This window comes from Ochotona curzoniae, unplaced genomic scaffold (genome assembly GCF_017591425.1).
Source record: "Ochotona curzoniae isolate NIBS_2020 unplaced genomic scaffold, NIBS_Ocur_1.0 scaffold_2453, whole genome shotgun sequence".
Lineage (NCBI taxonomy): Eukaryota > Metazoa > Chordata > Mammalia > Lagomorpha > Ochotonidae > Ochotona > Ochotona curzoniae.
This window is the reverse complement of record NW_024467094.1, coordinates 10963106-10987506: the sequence shown is the minus strand read 5'-3', so window position 1 is coordinate 10987506 and position 24401 is coordinate 10963106. Positions and strand designations below refer to the sequence as shown.

At 61.8% G+C, this 24401-nt stretch overlaps 2 protein-coding genes across 3 annotated transcripts in view; one reads left to right on the top strand and one right to left on the bottom strand.

The window, feature by feature from the left end:
- Positions 1-4740, top strand: part of SGSM2 (small G protein signaling modulator 2) — a 32323-nt gene extending 27583 nt beyond the window's left edge. For both annotated transcript variants that reach the window (XM_041001283.1, XM_041001282.1), the window contains 9 exons: positions 41-169; positions 440-622; positions 1944-2306; positions 2506-2630; positions 3018-3100; positions 3235-3344; positions 3692-3788; positions 4204-4371; positions 4554-4740. In XM_041001283.1, the coding sequence (XP_040857217.1) occupies positions 41-169; positions 440-622; positions 1944-2306; positions 2506-2630; positions 3018-3100; positions 3235-3344; positions 3692-3788; positions 4204-4371; positions 4554-4642 (1347 nt within the window). In that variant the 3' untranslated portion in view covers positions 4643-4740. The remainder of the gene's footprint in view (positions 1-40; positions 170-439; positions 623-1943; positions 2307-2505; positions 2631-3017; positions 3101-3234; positions 3345-3691; positions 3789-4203; positions 4372-4553) is intronic.
- Positions 4741-7585: 2845 nt separating this feature from the next.
- On the bottom strand, positions 7586-21864 carry MNT (MAX network transcriptional repressor). Its single transcript, XM_041000829.1, has 6 exons — positions 21567-21864; positions 16099-16678; positions 15629-15670; positions 15320-15431; positions 11007-11199; positions 7586-10824 (listed from the first exon to the last, which is right to left on the bottom strand). Exons 1-6 carry the CDS (start codon positions 21637-21639, stop codon positions 10046-10048), a joined length of 1779 nt encoding a protein of 592 aa, XP_040856763.1. The 5' UTR covers positions 21640-21864; the 3' UTR covers positions 7586-10045.
- Between the last annotated feature and the right edge of the window lie 2537 nt (positions 21865-24401).

Genomic DNA, 24401 nt, shown 5'->3' with positions numbered 1-24401 from the left:
GGAGCCACACAGTCTTCACCCTTCCCCCCCGGGTCCTCAGAACTACAAGGAGCTGGAGCTGCTGCGGCAAGTTTACTATGGAGGCGTGGAGCATGAGATCCGCAAGGACGTCTGGCCCTTCCTGCTGGGTCACTACAAGTTTGGCATGAGCAAGAAGGAGATGGAGCAGGTAGGCAACCCTGTGCCCATGGGCTCGGGAGCTGGGCAGCTGGGCCAAGGGCCCCAGGGAAGCCTTAGCCCTTCTCATCTGGAACAGGCACCTGGCAGGAGGAGGGTGTTAGCCAAGCAGCCCCCAGGGCCTCTCCCCAGCCCTACTCGACCTGTAGCCACCTCGGCCCTTGCAACTGGCTGGGAGCCACAGGTCCAGTGCCTGCCCAGCCTCTGGAGAGGAGGGCCTGGCTCATGCATCCCTCATGGTCACACCGTGGTCTGAGTATAGGTGGACGCAGTGGTGGCAGCAAGGTACCAGCAGGTGTTGGCGGAGTGGAAGGCCTGTGAGGCAGTGGTGAGGCAACGGGAGCGGGAGGCTCACCCCACCACGCTCACCAAGTTCTCCTCGGGCAGCAGCATTGACAGCCATGTGCAGCGCCTCCTCCACCGTGACTCCACCATCAGCAACGACGTGAGCCAGACGGGGTCTGGGGGCGGGGCACCTGTAGGGACCACCAGCGTTTTGCACACTAGCCTGGCTTTTAACAGACTGGCAGCGGAGCCCTGGGAGAAAAGCTTAGGGCCTGTGTGTTAATTTCTTGGCCTGAAAAGTTGAGAATTCCCTGGGTGTTGTAGGAATAAGATGTCTTAGTGCATGATACTTCCTTTTACAAGTAGGGAAAGGTGGGCTTGCTGGGACTTTTGTCAGAAACCAAGGGGCACCTGGGGTGGTCCCCTCAGGGTGTCTGTCTCCCTGATCAGTGCTGGATCACAGTGCGAGTGTGTCGTTCCTCCCAGCACCACCCCTACTTCTAGAGACGCCAGCTTAGAGCTCTAGCATGGACAAGTTCCATTTTTAAGGGCATTCTGTGTATTAATTTATGTGTTTTCTTCTTTGAAATTCCTTCTTTGGGTCATGCATGTTCTTGTCACTTCACCGTATTTTTACTAGGAACAGAAAGCATCCCAGCTGGAGCAAGACTGGAAGAAACGCAGTATCATAGCCAGCAAGGCAACCCTCCCTTTACATGTTCTACGTTCTTGATCTCTTGTTGATACGTACCCTCTTGTTCTGCCTGGGTTTGAGTCCTGTGATGACCCAGGTAGACCCAGCTCACCATTCCAAGGCTCTTAACGGGCCCTGCCCATCATGTCTTGCTCCTTTCCCAAGGTGAAAACCACTTTCAGCACCCCTCTTTCCCTTTGTGTTCCAGACAGGAGAAGCCTGTGTTAATCTCCCTGGACTATCCTTGCTAGTTACCTTCCAGGGACAAGTGAAGTAGGTTTCCCTTCACTTCCTACCCTGTCTGTATGTCTGAAGGCCAATGTGACCAAGTAGGTATGTGCTTCAGAAGTTTGTGTCTTGCTGACACAATACAGAAAACTAAATACAGAAAACAAAGAGAATCCCGTTTTTCCTAAGACCTCTGGCCCAGCAGACATACCAAGCCACCACACCAAGGAAGCTCTGCCGGCTTCAAGTTTGGGATGAGACTTAGCTGGAACCGGCATCCAGCGACCAGACCATAGCAGGGACAGGACAGGGCTGAGCCTGGGCTCCTCACATTTGCCCAGACCCTTATTTCTCTACCAGTCAGCTGGGTCAGAAGCCAGCCTAGTGCTCAGGGTGGCCAAGCTAGAGGCCATGAGTAGGTGGATGGGGTGTGAAAACTCTCCTTCCTGGCTCCATTCTGACCCGGGGCGGAGGCGAGGGCTGCCGCAAAGTCCTGGTGTGCAGGTAGGAGCCACCGTGTGTCCACGTTCCTTCCCTCCTTCCTTTTCCCCCCTCCCAGGTGTTCATCTCTGTGGACGATCTGGAGCCCCCAGGGGCACAGGGCCCCGATGATCCCAGAGTCAAGCTGGAACCGGGAGCAGGAGCGGGGAGCCCTGGCCCCGCCGGGGAGCAGCAGTCAGTAGAGTTCGACTCTCCAGACTCGGGTCTGCCATCCTCTCGCAACTACTCCGTGGCCTCCGGCATCCAGTCGAGCCTGGATGAGGGGCCGAATGTGGGCTTTGAAGAGGACGGTGCTGGAGAGGAAGGCTCCACCAACGACCCTATCCCTGCAGTCCACACTTTCTCCAGGCCCCAGGATCCCAGCCAGGAGGAGGCGCCACAGGCCAGTGAGCTAGAGGCTGTGTGTGCTGCTGCCTACACTGTAGGTGGACATTCTTGGGCACTGCTCCTAGCTAGCCCCCTGACATCCCGAGGCTCAGGCTGGGCTGGTGGGTGACCATTCTAGCATAGAAGAGCCTGGGCCCTGCTCTCTGGGTCCCTGCCTTTCCTGTCCCGCTGCATGTCTTTAGGCATCTGGGAAGAACTGGCCAGTCTCACCCAAGGGCCTTCCGCACTTCCAGATAGAATTACTGGACACCGTGGCCTTAAATCTGCACCGCATAGACAAAGATGTGCAGAGATGTGACCGCAACTACTGGTACTTCACACCCCCAAACCTCGAGAGGCTTCGAGACATCATGTGCAGGTGCCTCTGTGGGGCGGGGCTACAGGGCTGCGGGAGGAGACGTTCAGTCTGAGGAGGCCACCTCTCTCGGGGATCCTGTCACACTGGGCCCCCTCTCTCTGGGAAGCTTCTCTTCTGTAACGGCCTCTACCCCTGCCTACATCCTGAGATGTCCCCTGGATCGCAGCTTCGACCACACTTTCAAGGAAGCATTACCTGCTTTCCTTCCTCTGCCCAAATTCCAAGCCACGATGGCCTTGGGTGTCTTTCCTTGAGTGTGCTGGAGGCAGGGCATGGGCTTGTCCCCTCCCAATGAATGCTTTAGGGGGGTGGGAAGGCTGACTTCAGGGCATGCGCTTTCTCCTTAGGGGCCCAGAGGCCGTAGTAACTTTGTCCCTGACCTTGCAGCTATGTGTGGGAACACCTGGATGTGGGCTATGTGCAAGGCATGTGTGACCTGCTGGCGCCTCTCCTGGTCGTCTTGGACAATGGTGAGGGATGGGAATTCCCATGTCATGCTGGGATTGGGCAGACTGGAGCTGGAGCAAGGGAAAGGAGCCAGCCGAGTCTGGAAGGTGGACTCCGGGGGCCACTGCCCTGCCGGCCTCACTCAGGTCCTCCTCAGATCAGCTGACCTACAGCTGCTTCAGCCACCTCATGAAGAGGATGAGCCAGAACTTCCCCAACGGGGGCGCCATGGACACCCACTTTGCCAACATGCGCTCCCTCATCCAGGTGAGCTATACAGGTGGTCCTGGGCATGAGGGCAGGCAGCCCAGAGCTGCTCACTCCATCAGCACAGGGGGGCCAGGGGCTGTTCCCAAGGCTGCTGTTTTCATTATTACAAATCGAGGGGTATGGCTGTGTAGATGCCTGACAGCCTTGAACTCCACAAGGATTAAAGCCAGGATGGGATGGGTATTGTGGAGCAGGGCCCTGAGCCCAGCCTCTGGCCACCCAGGAGTGGAGAGTACAGCTCTGGAAACAAGACAACCACCCAGTACCCACCTTGGGTTCCTGGCCTAGAGGGTGGGAGGCGCAGAGGCGGCTTCTGGCCAGGCCCTCCCTCTTCCTCCACTCAGATCCTGGACTCAGAGCTGTTTGAACTGATGCATCAAAATGGGGACTACACCCACTTCTACTTCTGTTACCGCTGGTTTCTGCTGGATTTTAAGCGAGGTAAGAAGTGCTTAGACAGTAAGGCTGAGGGGAGCCCTAACTGTACATGGAGGCCCCCCAGGGGCTTTGGGAAACCACCCCAGGTGCCGCCCAAGGAACGGGGGAGGGAAAGCTGACAGATAATTGTTTTCAGAACTTTTTCAAACCAGGTCTTTGAACAGCAGTGTGAGGAAGGTAAGGCCGGGGAGGTGGAGCTGCCAAATCAAGAGCAGGTGTGGGGTCTGCAGGATCCCAGCTAGGGCTGTGGCCAAGGGACAGCTGGAGTCTCTGGCCACAGAGGCCTGAGGCCGCATGTCACCAGGCTGATCCAGGGCAGGGCCCTTGGCGCTCAGCCTCACCGCCTGGTTCAGCCTGGTGCCTACAGGTAGCGTGTGGCTGGGACTGGGGACGGAGCACAGCCCTTTACTGTCCCCAGAGCTGCTGTACGAGGACGTGTTTGCTGTGTGGGAGGTGATCTGGGCAGCCAGGCATATCTCTTCGGAGCACTTTGTCCTGTTCATCGCCCTGGCCCTGGTGGAGGCCTACCGAGAGATCATCCGCGACAACAACATGGACTTCACTGACATCATCAAGTTCTTCAACGGTACGTGCAGGCCCGGCCACCTGGCTGTGTCCAGCAAGGCTGCGGGGGTCTCGGCTCCTGACCCTGGTGGAGTCGGAGGGGTCCCTTCCCTTGGTTGGGACCAGCAGAGTATTCAGTGCACTGCTCCTCTCAGCCCACCACCCTCTCCCCGGGCCATCCCTCAGTCATCCGTGTTTCCCCAGAATGGGCTGAGCGTCACGACGCCCAGGAGATTCTGCGTATCGCCCGAGACCTCGTGCACAAGGTGCAGATGCTCATTGAGAACAAGTGAGGGCTGTGCCAGGAGGCAGCTTCGCAACGACCGGGTTCCAGCTGGGTAGGGGTGGGGCCACACAACCCAGACTGCCCTGGCCCCCGGCCGCCCCCGCCTGCCGGCATGTCCCACTCTGTTGCAAACAAAGTTATTATGAGCCTGGGATCGGACTCCAGGTAGTGCTGGCCTTGCAGGACATGTCAGGGTCCAAGGAGCCCTCAGGTTGTGGCAGGAGGGGTCAGCCTCGGGGTCCCTGTCTGTCACCTTGGGGATCAACCACTCTGTCCCTGTCTCAGACAGCTGGGAACAGCCCCACTGCCACCCACAGCCTCAGTCTGCACTGTTCCCCCACTGTCTCTGCAAGGGTGGGTTGGAGCTGTCAGCGACTATGGCTGCTCCTAGCAGGAGCTGCATGGGTCCAGAGATTCCGAGATGCGGCTGCTCTAAGCGGCTTTCAAGGCCCCTGCTGGTGCAGCTAGATCAGATCCCAACTGGGACCGCAGACCGGGGCTGCCTTTCAGGAGATCTGGGCCAGGGTGTGAGCAGCCCACCTCAGCAGCAATGCCACTGCCTTTGGCCACCTGAGGTGACTCTCCGCACCTCCTACACACTGTGCAATGCACCCACGGGCATCTGTACAGCCTCACTGTCCCTCTCCCCTCCCTCCCCGCTTTATGCATTAGATACATCTCTGATGACCATGTCAGTAACTGTTGCCAGCCAGATGATGTGCCGTGCCGCAGCAGCATGTGCCCCTGAGGGACCCCGGGGTGATTCTGGAGGGGGGCAGAGGCATCGGGTTCTTCTCGGGGATGGGACCGGCATCTCCAGGATAGCACCTGGCCTCTCCCAGGCACCTTCTGAGACCCTGGGGCCAAGGGAGCTGGGGGTGCCTGCCTCTTGCCTTCTGTCCTTGGAGCAAGGCCAGCTCTGCTTCTCAGCAGGTAGACAGGCCTTAGGGCCTGGCCCCTCCCCTGGAGGAACCGCACCCACTGCCAGCAAGAGTACAGCTCCTGACCCAGGGCCCAGGCATGTCGCTTGCTCTGCCATCCTCATGCCCTGCACTGCCCCACCACAGCCAGCACATCTGCCCAGCAGTCACCAAGATCTGGCAGACTTGAACAGGCCCAGCTCTTGTGCATCCAGCAGACACAGCCTGCCCAGCCTGGTCCTGCCCCTGGGTGCTGCACGGCCTGTTTGGGGGCAAGCCCACCCCCTGCTTATCCCCATCATTCCTGAGTCCTTGGCCTCCACCAAGCACGGGTGGCCTTCGTGTGCCTGCCTTAGTGACTCAGTGGTCTTGTGAAGAGCAGAGTGTCTGTTTTTTGTTTTTTTGTTTTTTGGCTCAAATTATACTCTTCCATGTAAGCAACCAATAAAAACAGTATTTGGCAACACTTGAGGCTCTGGGAGCTGCTTGTGGGACAGGCACAGGACACCGAGTGAGCGTGTGGGGAATTGATAAGCTCTACAGTCAGTCAAGAGGGCCAGCCCCCTGGGGAAGGGTGGCAAAATGAGAACAAGGGGCTGCTCAGGAAGGCTGGCCAGAACTCAGCACTCCTGACACTCCGGCCCTTGCCCCCAGCCCGCCCCCATCCTCCTGAGGAACAGGAACTTGGAGTTCACGGGTCTCCTGGGTCCTCCAGCTAGTGAGCCAAGACCCTGCCCTGCTGACGTGACTCCCAGCTTGGCAAGTCTCTGAGATGCCAAGTCAGTTGGGCTGGGGATAGGGGGAGCCTCAGAAAAGGGAGGTAGGAGACCCCCTCATCTCCAGGAGCCTGTCCCCACCCTGGTATCATCATCACATCACCTGTGGCTCCGGTGGAGGACTTTACCTGTTTTCAGGTCCCAGAGGACACTGGCTTGCTAGGGATTGGGGCTTCCTGTCCACTCCAGAACTTTCCATCTCAGCAGACTTGCACCCTGGAAAATTACCTTCTATGTCCACAGGTAGGAGCTGGGAAATGGCTGTAACGGGGCTTATCCTGCGTGTTGCTGTTCCCCAGTAGCCTCAGGACCCTTCCAGGAGCAGCCTGTGTGTGAGGGAACATCCACCTACACATAAGATGGTGCCAACTTTCAGATGACAGCCAGCACCACCTGGCACTTCCCCCAGGTGGCGCCAGTGGGCCGCTGCAGGGGACTTCCCCAACCTCTTTCTAGCGTTACCAGTAGAGAGAGCCCTTGTCTCACCAGTACCGAGGGGCAACACTCCCCACCCTTCCTCAGCAAAGGAGCCTGAGACATGGGTGGGCGCCACACCCCACACCCATCCCCACAGCAGCTGAGTCGGTTTCCTCTGCTGGGACTGCGAGGAGGAACGGTATAATGGGGGAAGTAACAGTGACAAGAGGTGGCAGCCTCCAGCCCCCACCCTCCTGCCACTTCCAACTGCTCTCAGGCCAGATGCCTCTGAAGGGACATGTTGGGAACATGGCTGGCTGCCCTCCAACTTCTGGCCCAGATGCCTGTGTGGTCCTGACTCCAAGCCTCGGGCCCAGGTCCGGGGCCACTCCCTTCAGCCATGTACACAGGCCTGTGGCCAGGAATGACGAATGCTAGGGGAAGAAGTGATGTGACCACAGCATCAATCAGGTCCTGGGCTAGCCAGCCGTGTGACCTTCGCGAGTCACTGGGCCACCTCACGCCCGATTCCTTATCTGCCAGAATAAGGCTGGTTCTTGGCTCTGTTTACTTCACTGGGCTGTTGTTAAAGATGAAACAAGATAATATGTGTGAAGATGGTTTGAGGAAGTATAAGCCATTGTGACAAAGGCACAAGAGCCCAAGTGCACTTTGGAGAACTTGTTGAGGCTTTGGTATCAGACCTGGGAGACCCTGGCTTTCTCTAGAATCCTCCAGCAGGGAGGCGGCTAGAGACCCAGGTCCCCGCAGCTGCGCTTCCCCCCAGGGCACCCTGGCAACAGAAGGACCTAGAGGCTGCAGGCTCGCGGCTCAGTCTCGGTTTCAGTGCAGGTTTATTTCAGTTTTATATTTTATTCCAGGCAAGTGCTTATAACATGGGTAGTATTCATGTCTCAATACCTAAAGTCTTGGAGCATGAACAGCCACTAGAATACAGTTCAATAGTAAAAATACAATATGTACAAAATTAGGGTTTTTTTTTTTTTTTAGTCTTTTTTGTTTTTTCCCACACAGCAGATGTATCCAAACACATAAAAATCTACAGTCTGGGGCCACTACGTTTATATTTCAGGAAACGGAGACACAGTGACCGAGTCCTCACTGTAAACAAGGGCCACCTCTTTGGGGGGGTTGGGACCCTGGGACGGTGGGGGGAAGAAGCTGTTCCTGGAGAGAAGCGGGGGCTGTGGCAACCCCCGTCTCTCCCCAGGCATTCCCTGCCCTTCTCTGGCCCCCACAAGGAACCAACCTCCCCCTCCCCCAAGGTAAAGACTCCCAGCAGTGAGCCACTCTGAACATCAACAGGTAAAACACGCATGAGAGGTAAGATGTGTGTGTGTGTGTTGTGTGTCCCAGGCTGGAAGGACAAGGGGGGAAGGTGCAGGCAGTCCTGCTGGGTGGTGGCCGCCCACTCGGGCACACAGCGGCACAGCATTCACCAACAACGACAACACAACAGCAACAACACCCATCATCACCACCAATCTGGACATAGTCATTCGGCACTAATCTGGAAGCCCCCACTACCGGGGGGCGGGGAGAAGGGGTGGGGATGTGGGGAGTTGATGAGGTATCTGCTGGCCCGAGGGGCGCCCGGCTACCACGACAGCTTCAACTCTGAAACTGGCCTCAGGGTCAATGAGGAAAGGGACGTAGGGGGACACCCGGACAAGGCTGCTTGGACTGTCCCTGACTGTGCTGTCAGGCTTCTGTCCTTGCCATTGTCACAGGGGAACAGCCGTCCTAGAGCTGGGATATTACTGGAGGTGGTGGAGGGGAATCCCACAGGAGTTGGGGTACAGCTCCTGACCCGACTCCCAGGAGAGAGGGGTGAGGAAAGGAATCCCTTGGCTGGGCTCAAGGACCAGGTGGGGGATCAAAAAGCATTCCTGACAGCAGGGAGAATCGACTCAAGGACCCCCGGGGTCCTTACCGCTCCCCTCTGCACCACCACCCAATCCAGCCCAGCCTGTGAACTAACTTCACACCTGGGGTCACTCGCTTCCTCCCCCACCCTGAAAGGCCACTGGTGAGTGTGTGTCCAGTGGGGTGCTGAGTGTGTGCAGGTGTGTGTATTGAGTGTGTGTCTGACACAAGGCCACTTGTAATAAATACCCACGTTTGCCTAGGCCGGGGCTGGGAAAGCAGCATCCTCGAGTCAGGACCCCTCACTCAGCCATGTCCTCGGCCAACTAAGGACCCACTTTCAGAGGGAAGGGTGGGACTCTGCAGCCCCCACCCGAGGGGGCACCCTCAAAACTGCCCATGGGAGAAGGGGAACACTCTCAGGGGAAGAAATGACAGAGGCAGAGGCTGAGTGGAAGCAGCCGCTCCCAACACCCCCAAGGTTGGGGCCTGCTCCATGGGGCCCCAGAGCCTGACGGGTGGGGGCAGGGTACACGTGCCACATTTTGGCCAAGCTCCAGGATCTAACTTCCTGATGCCTGTACAAGATGGCTGCTGAAACCAAGACCAGGTGCCAGTCCAGGTCTCCTCAGCTGTAGCAGGTGCCCACAGGGCAGGGCACCCTGCCGCTTTCCCTATCCCAGGGCCTGAGCCAGAGCCAGAGCAGCAGGGAGAGGGTGGAGGCGGGGCAGACCAGCCAAGCTCTTCCTGCCCACCCCCACCCCGCCCTCCTGAGGTCAGAAGTCTCTCAGCTTGGGCTTCCTTTACTGCTGGGACTGGAGAGAACCGCTTTCAGTACCTCCTACAGGAAGGACTCTGCGTACCCACCCGCGGGGGTGGGACTCCAGCTCAGACATTGCCTGGGATCTGCCACCTGCCAAAGGCAGGCCTCCCCCCACTCCTGGAGCAGGTAGCTTTGGCCCTGCTTCTCCTGTTCCCCTCGTGCAGGCCTGGGCGCAAATCCCCGAGGCTCAGGCATATAGCGACAGCAGCAGCAGCAACAGTATGGGAAGGCAGGCGGGGCAGGGAGACGTCAGGTCACTCCGTTCATGTCCATGTCTGCTTGCACCAGGTGTGTGGCAGGGAGGGGAGCTGAGACTAAGCTACACAGGCGGCAGCTCCCCGCAGCATCCTGCCACTCCATCAGGTGCTAGTGCAGCAGGGTCACCCTCTGCCCTGTGTCCAGCTGCCCGGCTGGCCCCTCTCTTCCCCTGGCTCAGAGTCTCTGCACCCCCTACCCCTGGGAGGCCTGGGGGTGGGCATGGATGGGGAGGGCCTGGGCCTGGCTGGAATGTATGGAGCTGGTGGGTGGGAGAGTAGAGAACAGGTCAGTTCCCTGCCCCGACTGGGGGCCTCTGAGCAGCCTCACTCTCAAGCCAGCTTGAGCGTGCTGACCGGGAAGGAGGGCATGGTGACCATGGTCACTGGGTTCAGCACTGTCTGGCCCACCAGCTGGGGGTGATGCACCACCTGGGCCCCCACGGCTGGCTTTGCCATGACGGTGGCCGGGGGCCCTAGCCCAGCTGTGCCATTCACTTGCTGGTGCGAGAGGGTGTGGGCGATGTGGCTCACGGCCACGGGCTGGCTCACGGCCACGGGCTGTGGGTACAAGGGCAGCTGGGAGCCGAGGTGAGCCACATGGTTGAGGGTGGCAGGGTGCACGGTGATGTGGCCGATGGGGGGCGTGGCAGGAGCCAGCTGCACAGCAGGGCTGGGGGCCGAGGGTGCGATGTGGGCGATGTGCTTGCCGCCTGGCCCCTGTAGCACGTGGTTCACAGTCTGGATGACTGAGGCATGAGTGGTGGCCGTGTGGGCGATGACTGTGGAGCCACCCCCGGCTGTGGCCACGAGGTGGGCTGGAGCTGGCACCAGCGTCTGGGCCGGGGCAGGGGCGGCTGGCGGAGGGGGAGGCGCAGGGAGAGGGGTCTTCTGCTGTGCTGGGGGTGGCGGTTGCTGCTGCGGCGGCTGCACAGGGAGGTGGGCAGGAGACAGGGCCACGGGGTGGGGGTGCGGCGGCAGAGGCGCAGGGGCAGTGCTGGGGGGTGGCAGGGTAGACTTCAGCAGCTCTGGCTGAGGACGATGGCTCAGCTTAGGTTGGCCCAGGCCTGCCCGGTCCTCCTCCATGTCCTCGTCTATGTTGTCCTCACCCTCTGCAGGGGAACACAGGACAGAGAGCAGGTCAGGGGCCGGTGGCTGCAGGCTCTGAAGGCCAGGGTGGGGTGGGAGGGTGGTGGTGGTCTGGGTCCGGTTTGGAGCTGGGGCGTGGGGGTGTCCTAGCTGTCAGGTGAGAACCTGGTGGCTGGACTGTGGGGTGCAAGGGACACCGGCTCACCGGAGGCCGTGGAAGTGGAGGCCTGGTCGTCCTCGGGCTGGCCCGTCTGCCGGAGCACGCGGTCGATCTCCAGCACGTCCATCCACTGGCTCAGCTCGTGCTTGAGCTCCGCCAGCCGCTGCTGTGTGGCGATCTTCTCCCGGGCCAGCCGCTCCATCTCATGTTCATATTCCTTCTCCTTCCGCTTCAGGGACTGTGGGGCGGGCGGGGCACAATGGCACACCCTGAGTGCAGCAGCAGCCACGTGGCCCAGGGTGCCACTGAACCCCTCTCTCCACACCACCTCAGCTGGCCCACGGGGACCATGCTGGCCACCAGCACCGGGGACAGCAGATTCAAAGTGCAGAGCCAGGTCAGCCTCAACCCCAGGAGGACAAGAGGAGGTCCCCTCCCTGCTCCCCCCACCTCACTGCCAAGGTCCTCGCGCCCCATGTCCTTCCTTCCAGCTCCTCCAGGTCCTGGGTCATGGTCATGTGCGAGGCGTCCACCACCATTCACACTGTTCTGGCACTCACCAGGCCACAAGCCACCCTCCTTAGAACACACTCCCTTCCTTCTCTCCCCCTCTTGCTTTGTGAGCCCCTCTGGGTGCCATCCCCACACACTGCCTCTATCCCTGACCAGCAGAGCAGGTGCGCTTGTCCTCCAGCCTCCTAGTTACTGCCAGGAGTGCCAACCTGGCCTCCTTACACCAGTCTGTCCACACACTACTCCCATCTCTCTTCCTGGCCCTGCCTGCTGCCCCCCGGGAGTCCCCCAGGCTGTGCCGCACTGCTATACCTGTTCCTAGGCTGTAAGGACATCAAGAAATGGCTCCTGGCATGCCAACAGCTTTGTGCCCTCATGAGACCACTGTCCTTCCTCCAGGCCTTCCAGGAGGGCCCTGTTCTGCGGCACTGATGCCATCAGGTGGCTGAGAACTCCCTTACCCATGCTGCCTCCAGGCCCTGGCCCCAGCTGCGGGCACTGCTCCCCTGTGAGCTGGTCCCCAACTGCCCTCGTCATGAGGATCAGCAGCAGTACCCAAGGACCAGCCCATACCCCTCCTTCAGGTTCCTCCCACACAGTCTTCTGGTCTTCAGGCTCTCTGGACTCTGCACTCGGCTCCTGCAGGCAGCCGCTCCTGGGGCAGGCTGGCCAGCGACTGCACCACCTGGGGCAGAGGCTCCTGCCCTTGCTGCCTGCCCAGTCCGCAACAGGCATAGCCAGGAGCAGAGCCCCCCAGCTGCCCTCCCAGTGCCCCCTGTCTGAGTCCAACCTCCTTCCTGTCCCCCAGTTAAGGCCTTACCAGTACCACCTTTGCCCTCACGTTTTGTTAAAAATTTATGCTTTTGTATTTATTTGAAAAGTAGCTTGTGTTGATTCACTCCCCCCAATCCCACAGTGCTAGATCTGGCCCCGGCTGCGTGAGGGAGCTGGGTGGGAAGCCAGGAGTTCAGGGGACACTTTGACTGTTGTGTCACATACTCCCCATCCCCCCCCCCACCCCGTTTTCCCACCACCAGGCCACACAGTGATACTCTGTCTGGTACTGACCACAGGACTGCTGCGCTGGCTCTGGGGTATTCAGACTTCCTCCCTCAACGCATCGCAGCAACATGTCCCATCTGATCTGCAAGTGGGACCGAGGACCGCAGTCCAGAAGGTTCTGGCCCTCACCCCTGGCCCCGCCCAGGGCAGGGAGCAGAGCAAGTTCCTTCTGGCCTGTGCCACAGCTCCTCTGCCTCGCAGGGAGTAAATGGTACCGGATCCCCTGCCCTGACTACTCCCTAGGGGCAGTTCTGCTGTCTCTGAACCCCAGAACCCCCACTCACTGGCCTGCATAGCCTTGCTGGCACAGGCTAGGCATCACACAGGCACCCTGGGTCACCCAGTTTCTCCCCTTCTCTCACACACACTCCCCCTGAAAGCGCCATCTGATGTTATCCACTAGCCAGCAGGTAAACCTTGTGGCTGACAGTGTGTGCGCCACAGACCAAATCCTTGTCGTGCACTTTTAGAAGCCCCTCCGTTACTTCACTTGACTTCACTTTTAAACCCATTTCCACTTTTCCAACCACCTGCATGCACCATTTGCCTCCTGCCTTCTCCCTTTCCTGGCTGTCTTTGTAAGCTTTCCCCATAGCTAGCTTTGAACACTCTACTCTGTCCAAAGCATTCTGAAGTCTGGCTGGGAGCTACTGCCTCCCACAGCTTTTCGGACAGAAAATGGGAGCCCTGGGTCCACATGGCACAGTCCTGCCCCCTCCAGCTGCAGGCCTTGGCCCTGTGCTGGGCCCCCTACCCTCCTCAGCTCTGCCAGCTTCAGCAGCTGCTACCCCAACTCCCCAGGCCAGGCCTTGCCATCCTTACCCCAATTCTGTTGCCATGGCACAGAACCCTTCAGGTCTACAACTGGCTACAAAACCAAACCCACCAGGGGTGGAGACCCACATTTTCTTTGCTCCCCGCCAATTCCTTGGCAGATGCAGGACCTAGCTAGAGAGAAGCTGAACTCTTGTGGGTCTCCTCTGCCTCTGACTGCAACACCAGCACCAGGGCCTGCCTTCCTACAGAAAACCACCTCACTTCTCTGCCCAGCCCAGTTCCCACGGAGCTGCCTTTTGTCTCAGTAATTCCTATTAATGTCTGGAGTGTGGAGAGTTATTTGCACAGGCGATCTCAATGCGCCCTAATACCCCCTTCTTGAAGATGCATCATCCTACAGCAAGCTATAGATGCATAAACACTAGCACAGCACTTGGGCAGAGATTTACTAAGAGGCGGTATTGCAAAAGCATCAGTAAACACCCAAGCCCAAGTTCTGGGAAAACAAAAAAAAAAAGCAGAAACAAGCCGTGCAGCCTCTCCGCGCAGCAGGGTCTGCGCAGCCCGGAGCCCCGCCCCCTGCGCCGAGGCCAGGCCCCGCCCCTCACGGAGCACGCGCGCACCCACGCGGACCGGCTTTGCTGCGTCACTGCCCGCCCGCCGCGCGCGCCGGGGCCCCGCCCCCACAGCCCGGCCTAGCCAATCCGCGGCCTCGGCCCCGCCCCTGCCGCCCCGCCGGGAAGCCGGCCTGGAGGCGGGCGGAAGGGCGCGCGTCCGCGGGCGCAGGGAGGGCGCCGGGGCGGCTCCGGTTACCTCAGGGCCGTGACCCCGCCGGGCGGCGGAGGAGGGGTGGGGGGCGAGGGGTGATGCTCGTCGCCGCTCCTCCCGCGAGGGGCTGTGACGCCCCGCAGCGCCCCGGCAGGGAGACCCCGAGGCTCCTCCCGCCCGCGCCCCACACGGCAGGGAGCCCCAAATCCCTCCCATTCCCCTAACGGCTGCCGCCCGCCCCATCCCCCACTGCCCGGCTCGCGGAACCCTCAGCTGGTTTCCAGGGAAACCGAAACTCCGGCCGCCATGGCAACTGCCTTATCTGGCAGAAACCCCCCCACCCCGCCCCAATACTGCAGAAGGAGCCATAGCACAAAGGGAGGGGACACAAGCATAGCAGGGCCCCTTGGAAAAAAAACAAAAAGGGACCGTTTTCCGAGGCCAGGAGAGAGGCAGGCGTCATTTTGAAAGCCTCGGGGACCCCCTCCCTCGCCGCGAGCTATTTGTCACCCCCTCAGACGGCCGCATTCCAACCGCAGGTCTAACGCGCGCACCCCGAAGGGTGTTAACCGTTCAGGAGTCAAAGGGGTTGGGAGAACAGAGACCACGCTGAGGATCCTTTCCACCCCAATGAGCGACACACATCCACACTGAACCCGGTTCCCGCCCGGGTACTGTGGGTGGGGAGGCGCCGGCCCGCTCTCCACGCGCGCTCCTCCCCTCCCCACGCTGGCGACAAACACGCACAGAGCGGGGGACCAGCCCCGAGTCCTACGCAGATCGTGCCCCAGGCCCCGGGTCGTACCCCTAACGGGACCCCGAGCGCGCGCCCCAGGCCCCGGGTTCGTACCCCAAGCGCGCGCCCCAGGCCCCGGGTTCGTACCCCGAGCGCGCGCCCCAGGCCCTGGGTTCGTACCCCGAGCGCGCGCCCCAGGCCCTGGGTTCGTACCCCAAGCGCGCGCCCCAGGCCCCGGGTTCGTACCCCGAGCGCGCGCCCAGGCCCCGGGGACGCCGAGGCGGCCAAGGCGCGCCGGGCGGGGGAGGGGAGGGGAGCGCCGCGCCGCCTCCCGGGCGCACGCGCCCTGCCGCCGCCCCTCCCGGGCAGGGAGCCCCGCTGACGTCAGCCAGGCCATGTGCTCAGCGCCCGCGTGGAGGCGGGCGGGGCCGCAGACGGCGCGCGGGGAGGAGGGCTGCGGAGCGGGGAGGAAGCCGCGGCCGGCCGCTCCCCTCCCCCGTACCTGGATGTACCGCAGCGCCGTGCGGAGCACGCTCAGATTCGACGTTTTCTTGTCGTCCACATTGGGGATGTTGCGCTTCAGGGTCTCAAAGCATTCCTTCAGATGGGCCCTCCTGGGGGAGAGGGTGCAGCGAGTGGGGGGTCAGCCAGCGCCCAAGGGAAGGGAGGAGGGGAGCCGGGGAGGGGGTGGAGTGTGCAGCAGGAGGACCCGAGGGTGGCTTGGGGGGGAGATCAAGGGTGGGGTGGGTCCCGAGAGCGGGCGGGGCTGACCCAAAGTCTCTGTCACACACACACACAAACCCCTACACACCTGTTCTTCTCCAATTTGTTGTGGACTTCTCTGGTTCCGATCCTGAAATCCAGACGGGGGGCTCAGAAAGCAGGCCCGGCTTAGGCGCCACCCCACCCACCCTCTCCACAGGGCCAATCTCCCCGTGCAGTGAGAGGGCTGCTTCATCGCACCCAACCGACCACACTGGGTCGACCACACTCGCAGAAGCTGCCACCCCAGCCGGCCCTCTTCCAGGAGGCCCACAATCCAATGCTTTTGTTTAAAGGCATGGAAATGCCGGAAATCCCAGTGACACAGAGGGTCAGAGGACACAGAAACCCCAGAGACCAAGATGACCAGGGCAGCTCACTGCCAGGCAGGAGGTAGGCACAGGAAGAAGGTCCACCTCCGGAGGGCCAGCTCAGCAAAGCCCCTTCCGTTGACACACAGCTCAGCGTGGCCGGCTCTCCTCTCCATCCCACCAGCCCCGACTGCCACACCGCACTCACCCCCCTGGCCTCTTCTTCTGTTCGCTGGATTTCACTTCTTCAGCTGGTGCCAATTTCAGGGTCCCAAGTGTCGCTGCAGGTGGCTGCTGGGGGCCCAGCTGAGGCTGGACCCCAGGGTGTGGTGCTATGGTCAGGATGGGTGTGGGGAGTGGCTGCAGAGGCTTGGGACTACTGGTCGAAGGAACGGTGGTCTTGGAGTCGGGCAGGAGGGGCACAGGAGCAGGCACCTGGGGCCTGGCAGGCAGGGGGGTGGGCTCCTTGATACTGACTCCAGGGGTGCTGACCAAGGCTGCCTGGCGCGGGGCCAGGGGCAGAGGCTGGGCTGGGGGCGGCAGCGGCGGGGGTGGGGGCAGTGCCTGAGGGGAGTTGGTCACCACGGGAATAGGAATGACGGTGAGTGGGGTTGGAGTGGCAAGTGGTGGAGGCGGTGCTGGCGGGGGTGCTGGCGGAGACAGGGGCAGGGGCGGTGCCTCCACGCGGGGCTCCTCCAGGGGGAGGGCATGGGCCAGCCTGGCCAGGCTACTGGCTTTCTTCTGCTCCTGCTCTCGCTCCCGCTCCAAGCGAAGCCGCTCCTGCTCCTCTACGCAGAGAGAAAGTGGGGTGGGGAGAGGGGGGTGGGTGTCAGCAGGGCCGGCCAGTGGCCCTGGGCCCCAGCATCACCTGTCCTCTGACCCTAGCCCAGACAGTTCTCGGTAACTCCTGGGGCTGCCCTGAGATGTCACGGACACCTACCCCATCCATCAGACAGTGGGCTCCTGAGCATGGGACGTAACAACAGATCAGGCAGACCTGGGCCTGCCCCTGGGGAGCAGGGCACAGGAGGACCCAGAATGATGGGCCTGCCCAGGTAGGGGTGTGGGGGAAGCAGCAGGTGGTGGAGCAAGCTGTGAGAGGGAGAGCTGGAAGCACCTGGGCTGCAGAGCCCAGAGGCGACAGCTGAGCGGGTGGCAAAGCAGGGCAGGGACCCATGCACAAAATGCAGAGGCTTCTCTTGGAGAACCTCTACAGGGTTCCGCAAGAGCTTGCTGGAGCTGGTGGGGCCTTCATTTTACACACGAAGGCAATGAAGCCCAGAGAGCCACAGTGACCTCTCGGAGGCCACAGAGCAAAGCCTCCTGGTATGGCAGCTGATGCTGTCCACTCAGGCTCCCCAAGAGTCATTCTGCCTCCATTCACACTCCTCCTGGAGCCTCACCAGGGCCCCACTTTACCGGCAGGCACTGACCACTCCCAGGCCCATTTTCCTTAGGGACCACTCAGTAAAACACTTGATTCCACTCCACCCTTTCTGGTGCTGGAACTCATTTATCCATAACTCCTGCCCCCCAGTGCCCACCACCACCAGCACAAATGAGAGAGGCAGGCAGAAGTAGGGCTCCTTAGTGGAGGTGCAGCAAGGCAACAAGACACACGCTGTATTCACCCCTTCAGTGTGCAGGCACTGGCTGGCAGCAGGGAAGGGGTGTGACCCCTGAGGGTTCCCAGCGCTGTAGTCCCCAGGCAAGTCCTGTCGTCTGGCAGGAGGTGCCCCAGCAGAGGCACAGGCGGGAAGCACTCCTAACAGGTGCGGGGCAACACTGCCAACGAGGCTGACTAGCCCAGAGGCCCTCTGGCCAAGGACCAAGTAGGAGTGCGCCAAGCCCGCCCTCCCACAGAGAGCTGCAGGAGGAAGTGGAGGGGGAAGTGTCCGGGGGAAGCTTTCTGCCTTCCCAGCGGTCAGAGTTCAGCGGTGGCCGGGCAGGAGGCCTCTTCCGTCTCCCGCCAGCCAGACCTCAGGAAGGAGTGATGCCGGCTCCCAGCCCTGACAGCCACAGAGAAAGCCAGCTTTCTGCATGCCAACTCCCTACAGACCACAATGGCACAGCCAGTCAAGTACCAGTTACAGAACCCTTCTCAGGCCTAACCCAGGCACCCTATCTGTTCTCCCACCCACTGCTCCCACCTACCCCTAAGGCAAAGACTCCAAACTCGGGGGCCTGATTCCCAATCGTCCATGGGGCCACTGCTCTGCATTCCACAGCCACGGGGTCAGATCGGGTCCCAGGTCCCATGGACAGGTGCCCTGGGAACCCAGAATGAAGTCAAACCCCATATTCTCCTATTTTATTTAAGCATTTATTTCTGCTTTACTTGAAAGACAGAGCTCTCCCAACCACTGGTTCACTTCTCAGATGCCCACAACAGCCAGAGGAACCAGAAGCCGCGAGCCAGGAACTCAGTCTGGGTTTCCTACATGGGTGGCAGGGAACCCAAGCATCCAAGCCATCATCTGCTGCTGCCTCAGGGAGTCCATTGGCAGGAAGCTGGAATGGAAGGGGAGCCAGGACTCAGCCAAACACTCCACTGTGGGAAGCAGGTGTTCCAAGCAGTGCTTTAAGCACTGAGCCACAGGCTCAACTCCTAAGCTCATCTGGGAGATGGCAACCTTCTCCTCAGAGCCAGGCAGGTGTGCCTCCCAGATGCTGGGAGGCCTCAAGGGGGGGGGGGGGAGTGGCTGAGCTCTGTCGTGGACCAGCACAAGAAAACTTGCCTGCTGGTGAGGACAGGGCAACTCAGTCAAGGGGCAGTGCATCTGACCCTTCCTGCCCCTTCACCATCATTCCCCTCCCAGTGCCCTGGAGAGGGGAAGCAAGCCAACAGCAGCTATGGCCTCTCTCCAGAGCAACACCCAGCTGCACCTGTGGGCCAGAGGCTGCCCTGTCCCCAGGGACTTTAGTGTGAACCTTTGGGTGGTCCAGGGACCAAGGCTGCAGTCCACTGCCAAGAGGATGAACACTGTGCCCCCTGGAATCTTCCCAAGGGTCTTGGCAGGCAAAGGACTGGCCCTGGCTGCAGTCTGTGTCAAGAGGCTTTGGACACTCCAAGCAGACCTCTCCAACCAAGGTAGAGCAGAGTCCAGCTCAGGTCAGTTCCCCAGGGGCTAAGAATGGCCAGGCCAAGTCTTCCTGCTGAGCGACGGAATGGTTTGTGCTTCTGTCTCTTGCTCTCTGTCATACTCACACACACTCATCGTCAGTCAGGTGCATCAAGTGCACAAACTGTCTGATCTAGGCCAGGACACCCAGCCTCGAGGCTAGAAGGGAAACACACAAGAGGATGCCTATTCAGACAGGGTGGTCAGGCCGATACTACAGCAAGGCAGTTCTGGTCAACAGGTTCATGTGCCACCCCCTGTCCTCCACTCTTCCTGTCCCAGGTCAGAGGACCAGAACTTCAGGAGGAAAAGGAAAATTAATTCTGGACATTCAACTGTTGGAAGAGGGCCTGACCCACTATGCCAAAGCTAGGAGATTCAGCTCTGTAGTGCCCACCCATCCCGAGACCTCTGGGTCCAAGAGGCTATATGACTGGGTAGGCCTTTGCACCCTCCTAGAGAAAGGCTTTCCTGGGTTCCTTGGCAGCACCACCCAGAGCATCACCTTCCAGCTTCTGGGCCTGACTCACTTTGGGAAAGGTAGGAGGAGTCGGTGTGTGTGTGTGTGTGTGTGTCTTCCCTTCCTCCTGGGGCAAACCAGAGGAGGAGGAAAAGGGGAGGGTAGGCCATGGCAGGTTCAACCCTGCAGGCCCCTGGCACAGCACCTGGTGCACAGTGGGAACCCAAAGGCATTGCCCGGCTGCAGCATGCAGACTTATCTTCCAGCACTGGGCCACAGGTACTATGCCCACCTCCAGCGCTGACTACTGCCTGGCCCTGCCCCTGACCCCAAAGGCAAGCAGGAACCTGGGAGCTCATCAGCTCCACAAAACCCAAGCATCTGGGTTTCACACAGCTCTAGTGACTCTTGACCTTGAGAGGCCCTACAGGTCCACAGCTCCCCCGCCTCCTGACCGCTGCTCCCCTCCCCTCCTGCCGTGCAGCCGCACCAGCTGCAGGGGCGCACAAGCGCGCAAGGGTGCGGGCGCGCGCGCGCACAGACACACCCCCCCATACTACCTCCTGCATGACTCATCACTGAAGCAACAATAGACAGACAGAAAGGGAAGGCGGGCGAAGCACTCTCCGCCGCCCACAGCCCGGCAAAGAGATTCTGGGGGACGGGGTTAGGGTGGGGGGTAGGAGTCCCTGGATCTCCAGAGCACCCCAGGGCTGTGGCGCTGGAGGTCCCCCTCCTCAGCCTCTTTCTGGGGCCACTGGCGGACAAGGGCGCGCAAGGAGAGTAGGCAGCTCGATCCCTTCTTCCTGGGGAGGGCGCGCCAGGGTGCGTTCCTTCCCAGCCAGGCTCTAGCCCCTTAACACATGGCGGGCAGTCGGGAGTCCTGCCGACAGGCCTGCCGAGGACGTTTTGGGGGTCAGGGAAAAGAGCTCCAAATGTCTGGTGTCCCTGCGGTTCTGAGGGTTCCCCACATCAAACAACCTGGATCAAAACCCAGGAGATTTCGGGGCGACGGCCGACAGGTGGGCTCAGCTCCGCCTCCACAGGGCAAAGGCCCTCCCCGGCGGGTGCCCAGCGGCCCGGGCAGGGGCCCAACCCGGCGCGAGGCCGCTCGCCGGCCCCGCCCAGGCCCCGCCCCCGGCGAGAGCGAGGCGGCGAGGAGGGGCCGGGCAGCGCCGTGCCCAGCGGGAGTGTCCCCCGTGCACGTGGTCGGGGGCGGGGCCGGCCCACGTCACCGCCCGGTGTAACCAACGGGCTTGGAACGCAGGCACACGCAACATTCCAGCCGAGAGCGGGTTTGGAACGCGCAGACACGCCACATTCCACACCGGCTACAGCGGGGCGCAGCCAGGGGGGTCGGGGCTGCTCCCCCCAGCGCTCCGTGCGCCCTTCCGCTGGCACCGCGGTCACCCCGGCTCTCAGCCCCAGCCCAGCCCCGGGAGGCGGGGTCAGGCGGGGCTGGCCCGGATCATAAGACACGCGTTGTCATTTCATTCTGCAAGGGCCGCCTCCGCCCCGAGCGGCGCGTAGATGAGCCGGGAGCGCACCGCCGCCACCACCACCCCGCACCCTCCTGGCGCGCGGGGCCAGGGAGACGGAGAGCTGGCTGCTCGGCGTAGAGTAATCCCCACCCCCCGCTCGTTACACACACGCCCACTCGTGTGCTACTCACACGCCCGTGTACACCGCCGTTCATTCGCTCGTCCCGAGGCCCCCCGTCGCACATCCCGATGCACACTCGCACGCACACACCGCGGGTCTGCCACCCCCCTACGCAGCACCAGCCTCACCCCAAACCCTACCTCCCCCACGCCCCGGCCGCTGCTGCCAACCCAGGAGTTCCCCGTGGAAGCTGCCCCGGGTTTGGGGGGGTGCCCGCAGGAGCGGGGTCCCTCGCTGCATGTTAATTAATTCATTAGTTAATCTCACTGCCCACACCGCTCCTCCTCGGGCGGCGCCTCTCGCGGGCAACCGCGCGACGTCCGGCTCCGCAGGCCGCCCGGGCAGGAGGAGGTGGTTGGGGGTGTCCATGGCGGGCCGGGGTCACCCGCCTCCCCTGCCCCGCCGCCCCGGGGACCCAGCCCGGCCGCTCACCACGTGCTCTCTGTTGTTGCTGTGCTTGCCATTCCAGGAAGCGGGCCGCCTCCAGGAGCGTCTCTATGCTCATCGCGCCGCGAGCTGCCGGGGGCGCGCCGGGGCCGAGGCTGCGGCCCGCGAGCCAGGCACGGGTCAGGCTGGCGGGCCGGCGGGAGGGCGCGATCCCCTCCGGGGGGCGACAGGGCTGGGCGGCGCGCTCCGCACGAGCCGCAACAGGGGGCTGGGGGTGGAGAAAAGCACAGGCGGAAAGAAAAAAAAAAAATCAATGTCTCTCTCCCCCAAATTTGCAAAATATAAATTTGCAAATTAAAAAAAATGGATGCAAAAAAAAAAAAATTTAAAAGGGCGGCACCACGGCCTCCCGCTCTCTCTCCCTCCCCTTTCCTCTTTCCCTTCCAGTGCCTCCCGCCCCGCAGCCCCCGGGAGTCCCGCCGACAAGAAAGGGCTTTGCAACAAGATGGCGAGGAGGCACCAACACACACAACAAGGGAAGGAGCCGCGCTGCCCCCGGCCGCCGCCCCCGCTACTACACCGGGGCCGCCGCCAAAGCCCGGACCGGAGCCCCCGCCCGCGGGGCCGGCGCGCGCACACGTGGCCCGGGCGCGGGCGGGCGGGGGCCGGGCGGCCGTGCGCGCCGCCTTTCCGCCTTCCCGCTCGGCTCCGCCCCGGGTGGGAGCGGGGCGGCAGGGGCCGCGGGACCCGCGCGGCTGCCAGGGAAGCCCAGCGCAGCTCGGGGAAGGGAAGCCCGGGGCTGGCAGGGCCTGGCGCGAGGCCCGGCTCCCCGACCCGCGCGGCCTCCCCGCCCCGGGGCGGAGCTGCGCCGGGAACCCGCCCGAGCGCCGGCGGACGGAGCGGAGCCGCCGTCCAGCTCCGCGTTTTCCCTCCGTTCCTCCCCCCGCAGTGCGTTCGCATCCTATTAGGAGACGTCATCGGGCCGCAGGCCAATGGGCGGGCAGAACAACACGGCATGGAGCAGCTCCACATGGACACCCCGCGCCGCCAGCCTCCCGTTTAAAGGGCCAGTGTCTGCAGGGGCGCAGCCGCGGGTGCAGACGGGGCCACCGGGGGAACGTTTGGGTAGCACGCCGATCGGGATCCCCGCCGTCCTGCCCTGGCCTGCCCTTTTACTTCTCGCCACCCTTCCAGGAAAAGTCAAATCTTTCTGTTTCCCTTTCTTGCCCCCGCGTGTCTTTGTCCATGCGCGCCTGACAGGGACGGAAACTGGAGCAGGGCCACCCCAGGGGCCACCCTGCGTTCCGGGGGCGAGGGCGGGCACGGCCAAGCGTCCGCAGCTGGGGCCGAGGGGGGCGTGGCTCAGATCGGGAACAACAACGTGGAGGGCGGAAACCCGGCCCCTCCAGGGCCACCGAGGCCGCGGGCGGGGCGCGGGAGCCGGGCTGGCGGCGCGCTGCCCACCGGGACTGGGACCCGGGCTGGAGCGCTCGCCCGCCGCCTCCCGGGGTCCCTAGCGCAGCGGGGAAGTTCGCCCAGCTCCTCTCAGAGACCAGGATCCTGGGGCTCAGAGCCGTGAAGAGGACTTGCCTAAGGTCATTGCCCTGTGCTTGTCTGGCGGGGGCCACACTGAGCGCTGGGGCGCACTTAGGAAGGACACACCTGGCCAGTCAGAGGCACCGTGGCACGCCCTGGCGGGTATCTGTGGTGCAGGGGTCGGGGCCAGGGCCCCTCCAAGTACAGCAGTGCGTGACCCCAAGGCTCCGCCTCACCAGTGCACAATGAAAAAGCAAAGCCTACTGAGCACAGCGGGGAGATCACCCCTAGGGGTACACCCCAGCCCATCCCAGTCTGGCCGACTTCCTGGAGGAGAGAACTGCCATAGGTTTGCCCAGGCCAAGGGTGGCTGGTCCAGGCTCTGCTCCTTGGAGGGTTCCACAGCACATCCCGGGGTGAAACCCTGGAAATCAGGGATGTGGTGAAGGTGAGTGTGATCCTGGCAGCCTCAATGCCCCAGTGCTGTGGCCTGGGCTTCAGATGAGGCAGAAGCAGAGTGGGGCAGTGTTTGCTGTGGGATGAGCACGCCGGTCCTGAGAGAGTGACACCTGTGTTGGCCTGTTAGGGCTCTGCCACCTGCTGCCAGGTGCTCTAGGGCCTGGGCCACCCTGGATGATCACAGACAACAAGAAGTCCTGAGGTGTGGGGGCTAGGGAGCTTAGGTGACCCCTGTGCCGGCCAGCCTGGGGTCAGCACTGGGGGGGGCACTGAGCGGACACAAACACCCTCCTGAGGTGGTCATGCCCTCGTGCGGCTCTGGGGATGGAGGCTTCTAACTCTCCTTGTTGGGACCCACACTAAGCAGACGCCTCTTCTTGAAGACAGCTTTTCCTGGGGGGTGGGAGCAGGAGATCAAAGTGGGGCAAGCACAGGTTTGGCTGCTGGCAGCCTCCCCAGGGCCCCCAGTACCCCATCTGCTCCAGAGCTTAGAGGAGATGCTTGCTATTTAAAACAAACAGCCTTACTGGCTTCACATGATCATGTTTATTTGGGTCACATGGGGACAGCAGCCAGGGGATGCTAGGCAGAAGCTAAGGCTGAGAGAGGAGGCGTCTCGGGGCTGTCACCGCCTGCGGGAGCCTGAAAGAGGCCACACACACTCAGCCACTGAGGTGTGCAAGCAAGAGCTGGGGTTCCCTGGGTGGGGTGACTAGGAGGGCTAAGCTTATCACTGGAGCTCCAGCTTCCTGTTTCAGGGAAGAAGCTGGCCACTGCAGTCACTTGAGGGAGAGGGCAAAGTTGCTTTGGATGCTTTGGCAGAAAGCTCGGCTGCTTTGGAGAGTCTCCCCAAAGGCCAGGCGTCTGCGGGAAATGCTTCCCGAA